General features: G+C 38.4%; 1 protein-coding gene across 1 annotated transcript; it reads left to right on the top strand.

Annotated features, from left to right (window-relative positions):
* Positions 1–568: 568 nt before the first annotated feature.
* Positions 569–13,774, top strand: LOC103806059 (probable threonine--tRNA ligase 2, cytoplasmic; the record flags this gene model as incomplete). The annotated part of the gene is made up of 18 exons (XM_009078730.1): positions 569–661; positions 1,420–1,610; positions 2,141–2,264; positions 3,061–3,182; positions 3,966–4,083; positions 4,666–4,730; positions 5,388–5,466; positions 6,647–6,793; positions 7,436–7,534; positions 7,801–7,967; positions 8,504–8,666; positions 9,614–9,751; positions 10,181–10,258; positions 10,356–10,456; positions 11,699–11,803; positions 12,609–12,681; positions 13,389–13,503; positions 13,626–13,774. Coding segments are annotated over 18 exons (2,127 nt in total), but the record flags the coding sequence as incomplete, so codon positions are not given.
* Between the last annotated feature and the right edge of the window lie 229 nt (positions 13,775–14,003).

Raw genomic sequence — 14,003 nt, 5'->3', positions numbered from 1 at the left:
GACCGCGCGGCTCTGTCCCGCAGCGCCGGGCGGGACTCGGCGCCTCTGCGCGAAGGCCACGTGTGTCATGGAATCACAGAATGGTTTGGGTTGGAAGCGCCTTAAAGCTCCTCCATCCCACCCCAGCCAAGGCAGGGACACCTTTCTCTAGCCCAGGCTGCTCCAAGCCCCGTCCAGCCTGGCCTGCAACACTCCCAGGCTGGAGCAGCCACAGCTGCTCTGGGCAACCTGTGCCACGTCTCACCCCAGGGAAAGATGTTACTGCTGCACTGCTTTGATCTCCCACGGCCTCGCTCGGGAGATATTCCTGTTGATAACTATACTAATGAAATCGGGGGAATGGTGCTGAGAAGGTTTTGCCTGCTGAGCAGCTTTGCTGTGTGTGCAGAACATCAGAAGGATGCAGCTTACATGCATCCTGAGAAGTCTTTGCACTAAGGATATATTTTACTCCCCTGTAGTTGCCTTTTTAGCCCAATATTATGCTGATCTGGTTTGTTTCAATGCTTGCTGGGAAAAGTCTTAAAGGCACAGTAGTGTTTACACTTTTTATTATCACTGCTTTCAGAAAGTCTCCAGTACTAGTCCAGCTGATGCAGTTAATCAAAATAAAGAGGAAAGGGGAAAGGAAAATGAAGCTGTGAACCAACATCATAATGATGTAAGTGGTTGTTTTATACCAGGTACTGATAGAAGAAGGAGTGTTGTTTGGCCAAGTTCAGAAAAGGTGCTGAAATCTGAACTACTTAGAAATGCCAGCTTTTGGGAAGAAGGCTTGCTGCAGCATGCATATAGAAAAAATAATCATTATCTAAGAGCTTTATCTTGCATTAGTGGGGTCATGTACACATTCTTAGATCTCTACTTTGCATGTAACAAAAGAATTTGGGTTATTGGGAAACAGAAGTCACAGTTCTGTGGTGCCTGAACAGAGTGATGGTTCATGACCTGTTAAACACAATATGTGAAGGCTGAAAGGACATTAGCAGCTGTAGGACAGTAGAGCTTGATAACTCTCCTTATGCTAAACTCAGAGGAACTTCTTGTGAACTATCTTATTTGAATGTGATGCTTTGAATGGACTGGCAGAAACGAGGCCTTGTTGGAGTGATCCCAGTTTCTCTAGGATGTTTGCCAAATACCAGTGCTGGGGCAGGAATATAGGCTGCTTGCTGAGGTCAGACTGAAAGCTGTTTAGGCCCAGCTTGATGAAAGTGCATGGAAAATTGGAAAGCCACTATAAAATAGTATGAATGGGACTGTTCTGTGCATAGTAAGTTACAAATGCTTTACTGCATCTTAGTGTAAGTTCTAGTACAGTGAAATCTGGTCTCAGTTGGGACCTCTGGAGATGTGTCAACACTGTGTATCCTTTTATTCTGTTTTTCTCACAAATGTGATCTGGTTTATTTGTTACAGCTACAGTGTGAGCCAAGATTCATAGAAGACAGACTGAAGCTTTATGAAGCACTGAAAAAAGAACATGATACTTTGCTAGCTTACAGAGCAGCCAACCAGAGCAAATCCATCAAAATTACTCTGGCAGATGGAAAGATGACTGAAGGGGAGTCTTGGAAAACCACACCATATCAATTAGCTGTAGGAATTAGGTAACCTGCAGATTTGAGGAGTTGTACTTTTGTGATGATAAAACTGTTACTATTATTTGTCTCTTACATTGTTGCCTAAAATATATGTCCTGGTCAGGGACTGGTGACTCTCTTAAATTGGTTTATTTGGAAAACGTCAAAACCTCAGCAGAAGAGACAGCTTGAATTTACTGTGCTGAGTGATGCTTGAGGTTCTGTGCTGGGATCATAATATTTGCTTCCAATTAAAAAATACATCAGTGAGACTGCTAAGAAATAATAGAGACATTTAAAGTGTTTTGAGTTACCATATACAGTAGAAACTGTTGTAAGAAACAGTCTTTTCTCCAGATCCCTAGCACTGAAAACTGCTGAATGAAACTTCTCGGGACCTTAAGCTTCTATACCTTAAGAGTAGAAAAATGTTGAAGAACACCACAGAAACAAAAATTTAAGGTCTTCAGGGCCTATAAGATGTGTGTGTGTTCTGAGGGTTTAGCAATCTGAACCTAAATATTCTGGTCTCTTGTCATCTTTTGTTGTTGTTTTAGTCAGGTGTTGGCTTCCAATGCAGTCATAGCCAAGGTGAATGGGGAGCTGTGGGACCTGGATCGTCCACTGGAGGGAGATTGTAGTCTAGAGCTGCTCACCTTTGACAATGAAGAAGCAAAAGCTGTGAGTAAACACTCTCTGGTGTCTGCTTGATTAAAGGAACTAACGACATAAAACTGATTGCAGCATTAGGGCTTTTAAAATCTTGAATTAAAAAAATGCCACAAAACTATTCAAGTAGTGCATTTTTTGTGATTCAGCAAAGAAGATTAGATACTAAGTGCCTACAACCTGAGAGTGAATAAAATCATAGTGTTCTTTTCATCCTTCTCTTTTACATCAACAGGTTATTTCTCAAATGAGATGGTACAGAATGTCCTGATTTTTATGCTAACTAGAAATGGTTTCATGTCCTCTAAGATAAGTTCTATAGTTTGCTTCAGTGCCTTTGAAGATCAGACAGTGAAAGCAGAGTAAGGCTGTCTCACCATTTTCTAAGGATTGACCAATATTAGATTTGAGTCATAAGTAAAATCTACACCTCCTTGTACTGGCACTGTTTATTAGAACCTAAAGTAAGGCCTGTCTTAGTCCATTAACCTATGAATATGCTTAGTGACTCACCCAAGATGATTTTTATGGGGTTCATTCTGAAGCCTATGTTTGTTTTGATGCACTAGAATTAGACTTCAGTTTTATCAAAGAATTAATGAGGTAGTTAAGCTTGTGTGAGGCGATTCAGGAGCCTGTTAAGGCTTTATTTTGTAGCAGTGGCTCTGAAGTTGTCCAAATTAATAGTAACTTAGAACATCAGACTGGTATGGATCTGGGTTGTTGACTCCTCTCTTCTGACATTTCAGGTAATGTAGTTTTCAGACCTATTAATAAAAGTACTGACTGACCTGACTTTTATTTGCAGGTTTATTGGCATTCAAGTGCTCACATTCTTGGAGAGGCCATGGAAGGATGTTTTGGGGGCTGCTTATGCTATGGACCACCAATTGAGAATGGATTTTATTATGACATGTATATCGAAGACAGGTAAAACTTCAGTGTCTTAGAACTTTAATACTCTAGACTGAAGCTCAGTACCATAATTATTTTGTTCAGTTGTGTCTCTGCATTTGAAAAGTAAAATTGTGTCTCTAATATGATTTAAAGCTGACAGGCTTCTGTGAATGCACAAAAACTGAGTGTATGTGTATATTTAAATTCAGGGGTCATGTTCAGACACCTGCTCTGTGAGACTTGCAGCTGTGGAAAAAATTTGGGGAAAACTTTCTGAAGTTGCTGGGAGACAAAGGAGATGGTTCCCTTGAAGGGGTCATGTTTTTCATGGGTTTTCAAGTGCCATAGCCACTTGTGGAAATGACATGTTTGCATGTCACTCATAGAGGTGTTTACTGCTTCTGTAATCCTTGTGCACAGCTTCACAATTCTGTTTTTTCCTTGTTTATCTTTCTGTAGTCAGGGAGAACACTGAATCTGCATCAGCTGATAAAGTAGCTCTTGCAGCTGGGTTGAGCCTTATTTCCTTTTTTTTTTTATTAAATCATATGCACTTTGAGCAGTAGGTCTTCCAGACATTCAATGATGTCAGAGGAGGTTCTAGGAATAATTGCAGTGGGTTTGTTCAGGGTGGTATTATTTGTGTTTCTGAGCTGAATGTCTGATAATACATACAGCTGATTGTCAGAAACTAAGAAAGTACGTGACAAATCACAGCACATTGCATGTTTTTCAAATTGGACTACTAGAAAGTGGTCACTTAAAAATGGGAATATCAAATAATGAAATTTCTTTTGCCTGTATCTTTTTGTTTAGAGGTGTGTCCAGTACTGAATTCCCACTACTAGAGAACCACTGCAAAAATATCATAAAAGAGAAACAGCCCTTTGAAAGGCTGGAAGTTAAAAAGGAGATCCTGTTAGACATGTTTAAGGTAAATCTTCTGAGTAGCTTTTCTTGTGGTACAATGATTTTTGAAAATGTTACTTTTATAAAATGCTGCATGTGACTGACTCATCAGAACAGCAGTGAAACAAAAAAAAATAGTATCATCCTTTCCCCCTCTTCGTGTCACTCACAAGTGTTCAGGATATTTTCAGTCACTAATAGAAACAAGTTTGTATTACACAAAACCACCTCAAGCCCAATGAGATGGTAAATAAGTGTACTAGAGCCTGTATTTATTGCACAGACAGGTCAGAAAAGACTGTCCTATGGTCCCCTGTTTTATACAGGGAATATTATCAGTCTGTGTGCTGTGTAATTGCCTCTCACAGGTGCTCTGAGGTGTTTGGATGGTAATGTCCTCAACATACCCCCAGGGAATTAAGATGGTTTTGTCTTTTTCTCCTCTTATAACTCCTCTGCAAGGATGTTGAACTTGTGCATACATATGTGTGATCTTTATTTCGGACTGTCTTTCATTTGTGCACTTCCATTATTAATACAGAATTTAAAATACAATTTTACAATCCATTTTATTGATGTTTCTGACATTTCCTGTTTCCCCACACAGTATAACAAGTTTAAGTGTCGTATCCTTAATGAGAAGGTGAAGACACCAACTACTACAATATACAGGTAAAGAAATATAGTTAGGAAGTTTTGTGAAGTATTTTTATAGTTGATTTAAACTGAGAGGAGAATAAATTGGTGGGGTTTTTTAATTCTGACTTCTGAATTCTTGTGTGATTGAGACTTAAGTTTGCAATTAGTACTGTGACTAAAGTGAGATCTTTACTTTCTCTGCTGGGACAGATTAGGTCTTAATTTGTGGAGTATAAATGGCAAATGCACTTTTCACTTGTTCCCTCTGATTATCACCCATGACACTGAATTGCTGCATAATGGGTAGAGCTAACTCTTAACTCAGTGTGGGGTGAGGAACCTGCTCATTCACTTGCCAATAATAAATCTACTTGGTTGGAAAATGTTTGATGTGCATAGTTTGAAATTTCCTGGCCAACTATTAACAAAGTTCACGTATGGAACTATATGAATTGGCAAATGTGTTAATGATGCTGTTGCTAATGGATGAAGTATGCTGAGGATTTATTGAGTGAATATTGTGCTTCAGGTAGAAGGCACAATTATATTTAAGGTGCTCTGATTTTGCTGTATGTTGTGTATTTACTAGTGTGTTTGAATGTGTCAAGTATTAACTGGTGCCATTAGTGACTCTACTGAACAATGTTGGGGTGTTTGGAAATAAACACTTTTATTTTTTTCCACATACAGATGTGGTCCACTGATTGATCTCTGCAGGGGTCCACATGTGAGACACACTGGAAAAATTAAGGCCCTTAAAATAGTGAAGGTAAGTTTAAATTAACTGTGTATTGAAACTTAAACTATGTGCCAGTCGATTAATTAATGTGTTTATTTCTCCTGAAGTGATTATGCTAGTGTCCTTTGTATTGTTTTCTTTGCTTACTCTGAAAACAGTCCTTCATTTCTTTCTCAGCTGCCATTGTATAAGTAGAACTACAGACTGTCATCATTCATCTGCTTCCAGCATTTACTGATCCTAAACCACCACAATAGTACAGCAGTGGAAGTTAACAGCATCTTTTGGTACCAGAGTGTTAGTGCAGTAACGTTCTTGCTTAGATGAAGAGCACTGCCAAAATACTCTGGCTGGTAGTGACTAGATTAGCTGTGGGACCAATTCTGCCATGCACAGTAGAGAAGTGCAGTGCCTGAGCTCATGTGACAGTACTGTGCTGGTATCTCCAACCAGCACTGCATGTGGTAGGACAAGTCACCTGGTTTGAATCTGTACTAGCTGTCACATCTGGGTGCAGGGTGTGTGTGTGCACACTGCTCTGCAATAAGTGAACATCCAGGCTATTACTTGGGTCAGAAAATAGTATTTTGACCATATCAAATGGTATCTTTCAGGTACAGGAGGTCAAGTGGACCATGGCAGATGTGTGTGCTGCTGTTTAAAAATGCTATTGTTCACAGGAAAGCCAGAGACAAGTGTTTGCATTGGTTATGGTGTAGTTTAAGTTACTTGCAGATGCTAATTTTGGTAACCTTATTAGACTGACCTCATTGGAACATTTATAATAGTTGCTGCTTCAACTCTGAGTTAGAGGGATTAAGTGTTAGATTGTCAAAATAGCTAGGATTTAACTGTGAAGGTTAGATTTGTTTGTCTTGATTGTTTTCCTACTGCATTATGTCTTTAATGTAAACAAGTGCTGCTTTTTTAGAAGCTATAATATGAGGTAATAAAACATGCCATGCTGTGAGTTAAAACAAGGTACATAAGTAGAATAAAAATGTCTTAGACCAGTCACTTTTGTTTGTCTTCTGTATTAGTATGCTGACTAAAAGGCACTGCAAGCATCCTGGTGTTACAAACAAATGTTGGAGGACTGCAGAGATTTCTTTTCACAGGGAAAAAAATAGGGTTTGAATGTGTTAGTGTTTATCCCTCCTTTTCCTGGTGTTATGCAATATTGACTTAAAGCTTGGGGTTTGTACATCAGAGTTCCTCTACATATTGGGAAGGAAAGTCTGACATGGAGACTCTGCAAAGAATATATGGAATATCCTTTCCTGATAACAAAATGATGAAGGAATGGGAAAAAATCCAGGAAGAAGCCAGAAACCGAGATCATAGGAAAATTGGAAAGGTACACGATTCCATTGTCTCGTTCTCTTTCCTGCTCCTATGATAGAATTCATTCTCTTTGGATTTTAGGCTTGGTTTGGGTTTTGTTTTCCATTTTTTGCCATTTGACTGGCAGCCACTTGCATGTGCTTCTTGGTGTCAGTTACATTTTGAAATTTGAATTCTACCGACTCAACTTGTCACTTGCATACGAATGTTAAACTCATGTTGGGAAGAAGTTAATGGGTTTAGTCCCTTAGTGAAGAGGGCAAAGTGTTCTGAAGATGTTATCAGAGCCACACTGCTTAGCTTCTTTTTTTTTGCAAGAGAAGTCTGATCAACAGTGAGTGGCTCACAAGCTCCAGCCATCAGCCCTCACATGTGATAGGTATAGGCTCAATTGCTTTGGTTACAAGAGGTAGGATTGCTTAAGGATTTTGGGAAAACATGTACCTACATAGTCAAAGAGTCAGATGGAATTCAGTGTTATTAGACATGTCTAAGAGTAAGAACTGGTGTTGCTGAGAACTCACAGATTTATGGGAATCATCTTATTGCTGTAGTATTTCATCTCTGTGAACAGTGTCTCAATGTGTGTGAAATAGTCATGTTCTGCAATTCTGCCTGAAGTGTTATTAGAGCATTCTGGTTTTAATTTACTTAGGAGCAAGAACTCTTCTTCTTCCATGATTTGAGTCCTGGAAGCTGCTTTTTCCTCCCCAGAGGTGCCTTTCTTTATAACACACTTGTGGACTTCATACGAGTGAGTACATACTGATGTAACTCCTGACAAGTTTAGTATCAGTTGTTGATCTTAAATGATAGGCCATTCCCAGCACTGAGCTATCCATCTCTGTGTGTGTGTTTCATTATGAGCATGCACATCTAACCTTTTAGAAAACAGGCCAGAGCAAAGCTGTGCTTTTCCAAAGCAAAGCTTCCATGTCCTTTAGTCTCCCTGTAAATTACCATCATGATTTTGACAAGGAAAAGCTTTATCACCTTTTAAATGTTGTATTTGTTCTATAGGGGGAATATCACCGGCGTAACTTTACTGAAGTTGTGTCTCCAAACATCTTCAACAGTAAACTCTGGGAAACCTCAGGACACTGGCAGCACTACAGTGAAAATATGTTCTCTTTTGAGGTTGAGAAGGAAACTTTTGCCCTTAAACCCATGAATTGTCCAGGACATTGGTTTGTACTGAGCTTAAAAACTTCTTATTTTACTTCGTTTATCCTTTGTGGGGCTGAGGGGAAGTAAGTGGAGTATTAATACATGTTTTCATGTATGTTTACAATAGACTACTAACTCACTGAGTCCAGAGAGTTTCTCTGACAGTGTCCCAAAGTAGGCCTTTGTGGGTCTGCTGGGAGGATCTTTCAGTAAGTCTGCACTGTCAGCTAGGTCTGTGCATGCTTATACTAGTATCTGCCACTGGTAAATACAAATTATGTTGGACAGAGATAGGCATCAGATGTGGTGTACCAAGAAGGTGCAGATTAATCACTCATGCTTTACTCTTGCAGGTTTTTTTTTTCCTAGGTGGTCTTCCCAGCACATTCTGAGTGGTGCACTCTTGCTGTTTGCCTGTCTTTTAGGATGCAGACAACCCGAAGGAATATATGCTTAAAAATGTGATTTTTGTTTGTACTGATCTTTGCTTATTTCTGTGTTGTCCTAAATATCCTGTAAGAAGGATAAAAGGAAGGTTTTCTCATGTTCCTTCCAGCTTGATGTTTGCCCATCGTCCACGATCCTGGAGGGAAATGCCTCTTAGACTTGCAGATTTTGGGGTTCTTCACCGAAATGAACTCTCTGGGACACTCAGTGGCCTTACACGTGTGAGGCGCTTCCAGCAAGATGATGCTCACATCTTCTGCACAATCGAACAGGTAATAGAGGGGAAAAAAATTAAAAAAAACAAAACCACTTCCCACACCTTCAGTCAAGCAGAACAAAGAACCCTTTTCTCTCCCAGTGCACACTAGCAGTAAACAAGAAAAAAAATCCCCTAAGTGTTACAACTCTAGCTTCTTCCACTGTGTTGCTGTGTAGCATAATGCTACTTACAGAGGGATTTTTGGTAGGTTTAGGTGCTTCCTTTTTAGTTATCTGATATTCCACATTTCTTAACCTCTACAATGTTGCTGAAGTCCTTAGTCTGTTGAACTTGGCTTCTTTGTTACAAGTTTCTCAAACAGCAATGTCATACCTCATGTTACTTATTTTTCTCTTTGAAGTTACAAAATCAAAAGAAGGAAACAATGTTCTTTGAAGGATATTATTGTGAATTATGTAGTAAGATTTTCTGTGTAGAATCTTTCTTTAGAAAGACATATTGGGCAACTAAATCCCAAAAATGTAAGATCTTAAGCATCTTCCATCTCCCCTTGCAAAGAAAAAAGCTGTTAACCACATTTTGTTTTCCGTAGTGATGCTGAATAAATACTTTGTCAGTAATGTCATTTGCAAAGAAAAAAGCTGTTAACCACATATTGTTTTCTGTAGTGATGCTGAATAAATACTTTATTTTGTCAGTAATGTCAGAGATTTTAGTGTAGCTATGTGTAGAAATTAATGTCCTCTTGTCCATACTGATGGGTGCCATTTGGCTGCAGAAGCTCAGGCTCAACAAAAACATTACTTTTCTTTGCAAGCTTTGAAGCCACAACACCTCAGTTCTCTCTTCACCCATTATCTAGATTTGGGTATGTAGGATGTAATTTTCATGTGATTTTATGTAATGGACTCTTATATTCTGGTTATGAGGAATTCAGTAGATTCAATTACATTTTTATGGAAGTAAATTTTAACTAATACATTTTCTTTTATGTTTAAGATTGAAGAAGAAATAAAGGGCTGTCTTGATTTCTTGAAGTCAGTGTATGCTGTCTTTGGTTTTACCTTTCAACTACACCTTTCTACAAGACCAGAAAATTATCTCGGAGAGTTGGAGATCTGGGATCATGCAGAAAAGGTAATTCATTTAAAAATAAACAAAAAACAAACCCCTTAATTGGCAAAGGTAGATATTTAACTGGGTTCTTTCATGTTGAATAGTAAAATTGCTTAAAGCAGGTGCTGAATACTGTCCTTAGTGGAAATGCTTCTTGAAAAACACCACATTAACTCTGAAGTTTCTATATAAAATGTGAGCTTTCAGATTCTTACTTAGCCACTTGTGTTGAACTAGTTAGATTTCTTTTTTTTTCTGATTAATCACAACATTTGCACAAGGAACTGCTCTTACTTCAAGATTATTTATCATAAGTGAACAAATGCTTGAGCAGTAGAGCTTGTGCTGCCTTTTGACTCCCTTTGAATTTCAAAGGCAAATGCTTTGACCTCCAGCAATGACAGGCCCTGCTATTCCTTTTTTACTGACTCTCTCATTTTTTATGTTTAGCAACTTCAAAACAGCTTGAATGACTTTGGTCAGCAATGGAATCTGAATCCAGGAGATGGAGCATTTTATGGTCCTAAGGTTAGTGATTCAGCATTTTAGTATGACTGGGATGGATGAGAATGGAGACATACTTCAGAAGAGCTGTATTTAGTAACTGTGTTATTTTGCTTCCCAGATTGATATTAAAATCAAAGATGCAATTGGTAGATACCATCAGTGTGCTACCATCCAGCTTGACTTCCAGCTGCCCATTCGATTTAACCTTACTTATGTTGGGTGAGTGGTTAAGCTAACTTAACTTCCTCTTTGAAATGAAATAACACCACCAACTCTGATTATCTGTTAATGCTGTGTTGCTCACTTAACAAATGATTAGCCTGGTGAGGAGGAAAAGCATCTCCAGTGAGTAGAGGACTGAGTCATGAACTTGAAGCTATTTCCTCAGTGTAATGATAACTCACTTTAATTGCACATGCAATTAAATTAACTGATTGGAGAGAAGTCTCATTATCTGTTTTGTCTGCCAGTTCTGAAGACAAGTGATCATATATAATGTTAAAAAAACCTGAATTGAGTCAGTTTTCACTTTCAGCCCAGTCATTGTGTCTCCTTGGATGACATAGCAAATGAATTCAAAAGTGCCTTAAGGAGCTAGGACATTTGTCCTAAGCAGTTCTTTGTTTTTACCAGGCTAAATTAGTTAACTTTGAACATAAGCCAAATGCAAACAGTTTTTAGTGATAATCTCACTATGGTTTGCAGCTAGGAAGAGGGATTGTTATCCACTGAGGGAATTAATCTTACTACTGTGTTGACCTGAATACGCATTTTCTAGGTTGTATTTCTTGCTGTATTTGTTTTTGCATATTGCCAAGAGTTTGGAGGAGAAGACAGAAAAAGAATCTTGGTTATTTTTTTGACCCTGCTGTTGTACAGCAGATGTTGTAGCTTTTTGGTAGGTGATAATACTCTTATGAACAGCAGCTGGATTTTTTTAATCACAGGATAGTAATGTAAACAGAGTAATGAACAGTGAGGGCTGGTAAAATCCTGTGCAACAAAATAAAAGGAAGACATAGAGTAAAAGGGAGAACAAGGATTTTTTTTAATCACAGGATAGTAATGTAAACAGAGTAATGAACAGTGAGGGCTGGTAAAATCCTGTAAATCCTGTTAAAAGGAAGACATAGAGTAAAAGGGAGAACAAGGAAGAACATGAAATATTAAAATGCACAGAAATGGAGCAGAGTCAGTTGGGTCTTTTCAAACTTAGGAGTTTGTGCCTATGCCACTGGCTATGGACATGATAATTTTACACCACCATGATTGTTCTGTATGCCTTTAAAAGCCCAGGTGACCTGAAGTACACTCTTGATAAAAACAGTCGATTTTTGCCTAAGTATAACTAACTAAATTTTGTCTTTCCATTAAAATTAGAATCAAAAATATTAGTAGGATGAGCTGTGTGTGGGTGAAGATAATTTTGTTCTAAAAATTTTCACTTGCTTTTTTTTTCAGTAAGGATGGTGATGATAAGAAAAGGCCAGTGATCATTCACAGAGCTATTCTGGGATCTGTGGAGAGAATGATAGCTATTCTAGCAGAAAATTATGGAGGAAAATGGTACGTGGCACAAATGCAGTTCTCCTTCCTAATATCCTATATATTATAATGCAAAAATAATATCCCTGATTTTTCCCCAAATTAGTAGGGAAGATGGCAAGATAAGAAGTCCAATTTTGTGGTCTGAGTTGTATGATATCCTTTATTAATAGTTCATGATTAGAAATTTAATTTCATGAGATGCCAGAAGCAAGTACAATAATGCAGGAATAAGAATTGTACCTGAATGTCTAAGTCCTGCATTGTTCCTGTTCCTTTTTTCTTAAAAATCCTGCTTTGGTACAGGGAGGTGTCAGAGAGATGTCAAGCAATTCTTTATACAGGCATAAATTAGTCCTAATGTGTGAAATATTTTTTGTACTTGCAAGATGTATTGTTTCATCTTGGGTAAGCTCTGAGGATTTTTCTTAATGGATCTATTTGAAGTATTAACAAAGAGCTAATTCTTAGTTTCAGTCACTTATCTGTCTGACTGTCCATCTGGCACTGGAAGTTATAAATAAGTTAAAATTATGTCAAAAAATCTGTTTAAAAAGGTGAAATCAGCTGGGAAAGTCCTACAACAAAGTCCAGGTTCTGTACATGTCATTTCACTGGAATCAATCTGTTTGCTATTTTCTGGGAAGCTGAGAAGAGGATGATAACATACTACCCAACAGCCAATATATTATAGCCAATACTATCCAATATTTATCTAACATAAATATTTCTGTAAAGTGTAGAAATTATTGCTGTGGAACATGAGTGTGGTTATGAGTGGAAATGTGAAATGCACATTTTTTTCCTGTTCTCTTGTGCTTGCCAGGCCATTCTGGCTGTCTCCACGGCAGGTCATGGTCGTGCCCGTGGGACCAACTTCAGAAGAGTATGCCCAGCAGGTGAGAGCAGGGCTGCCTCTAACAGCTCCTTAGGCACTTGGCCTGCAACAAAGAAGTAATGCTCTACTATTTTGGGAGCTATATTTGGGGGGAGAGGTAAATTTTTCAATATAAAATTTCTGATCTCAAATTTGTATAAGGCTGAGTAAGGGATATAGAACTTGAAGTGGTTTGGGTTATGTACATACTTCTCTAATTATCAAAGGGAATAATGTTCTGGATGGCAAACCTTATCTAACTAATGGTTCATTATAGTACTCTTGGCTTAAAGCAGGGCCAGAGCCACTTTGTTCCATTTCCCACCATGTATGTTCTTGACTCCATCACTTTTGACTATGGATGGTTTTACCCTTCTCCCCTGCTTTTCTTTTCATGCAAGTGAGTTTGTTCCTTCTCCTCCTGATCCTTTCTCAGACTGAGGGAAGACTTTGCCATTCAGCAGTGTAGCTGTCTCAGGACAGCAGTACATCCTTGCTGTGGAATTTACCTTGCCTTGTCTTCCAGCTGGAATCCTCTTAAGCTCTTAAATGTGTGTGCAGTTTTCCTGAGATAACATCATTGAATGATTCAGCAATGATTCACAGCAAAATTATGCACATACATCAATTAATTATTGGGAGAGAGAAGCAATTATAGTCTGTACAAATGTATGTTGTAGAATAAACCAATCTACTGTATAAGTACTACTCTATATTCTTGTTTTTTAGGTTTGCACCAAATTTTTTGAAGCAGGATTTATGTCAGATGTGGATCTAGATCAGAGCTGCACATTAAACAAAAAAATTAGAAATGCACAGCTGGCTCAGTATAACTTCATCTTAGGTAATTGCAGCATCTTACATTTCTGAATATCATGGAAGTTTTAATGCTGGGCACAAAGTTTGTCCAGACTCTTATTTTGTAACATAGATGGTCTGTTTAATATTTTGTGTTATGTCTTGCAGTGGTTGGAGAAAAGGAGAAAGCAAACGATGCTGTCAACGTGCGAACAAGAGACAACAAAGTTCATGGGGAGATTTCAGTATCTTCTGCTATTGAAAAACTCAAGAAATTTAAGAGTTCACATACTCCAAATGCAGAAGAAGAATTCTGATGTTACTTTTGGGAAAAAAAATAATTAGCTGCTCATGTGAAATGTGTCTTTGCTCCTGCACAGCAGTAAAGCTCATCTGAGAGAATTTTTGGTTAATGGATACAGAAAATAAGCAAATGCAGCAATGTTGGTGCTCCAGGAACAGCATGAGGGGACAGATGCCCCTGCCAACTCCTGTAACACTTGCATGGGTTTCCAGTCTGCCTGACCATTGGATGCCTATTCACCA

The sequence above is a fragment of the Acanthisitta chloris genome, unplaced genomic scaffold (assembly GCF_000695815.1).
Source record: "Acanthisitta chloris isolate BGI_N310 unplaced genomic scaffold, ASM69581v1 scaffold3157, whole genome shotgun sequence".
In the NCBI taxonomy this organism is placed as follows: domain Eukaryota; kingdom Metazoa; phylum Chordata; class Aves; order Passeriformes; family Acanthisittidae; genus Acanthisitta; species Acanthisitta chloris.
Note: the sequence above shows the minus strand (reverse complement) of the source record. Positions and strands in the feature narration are given on the sequence as shown.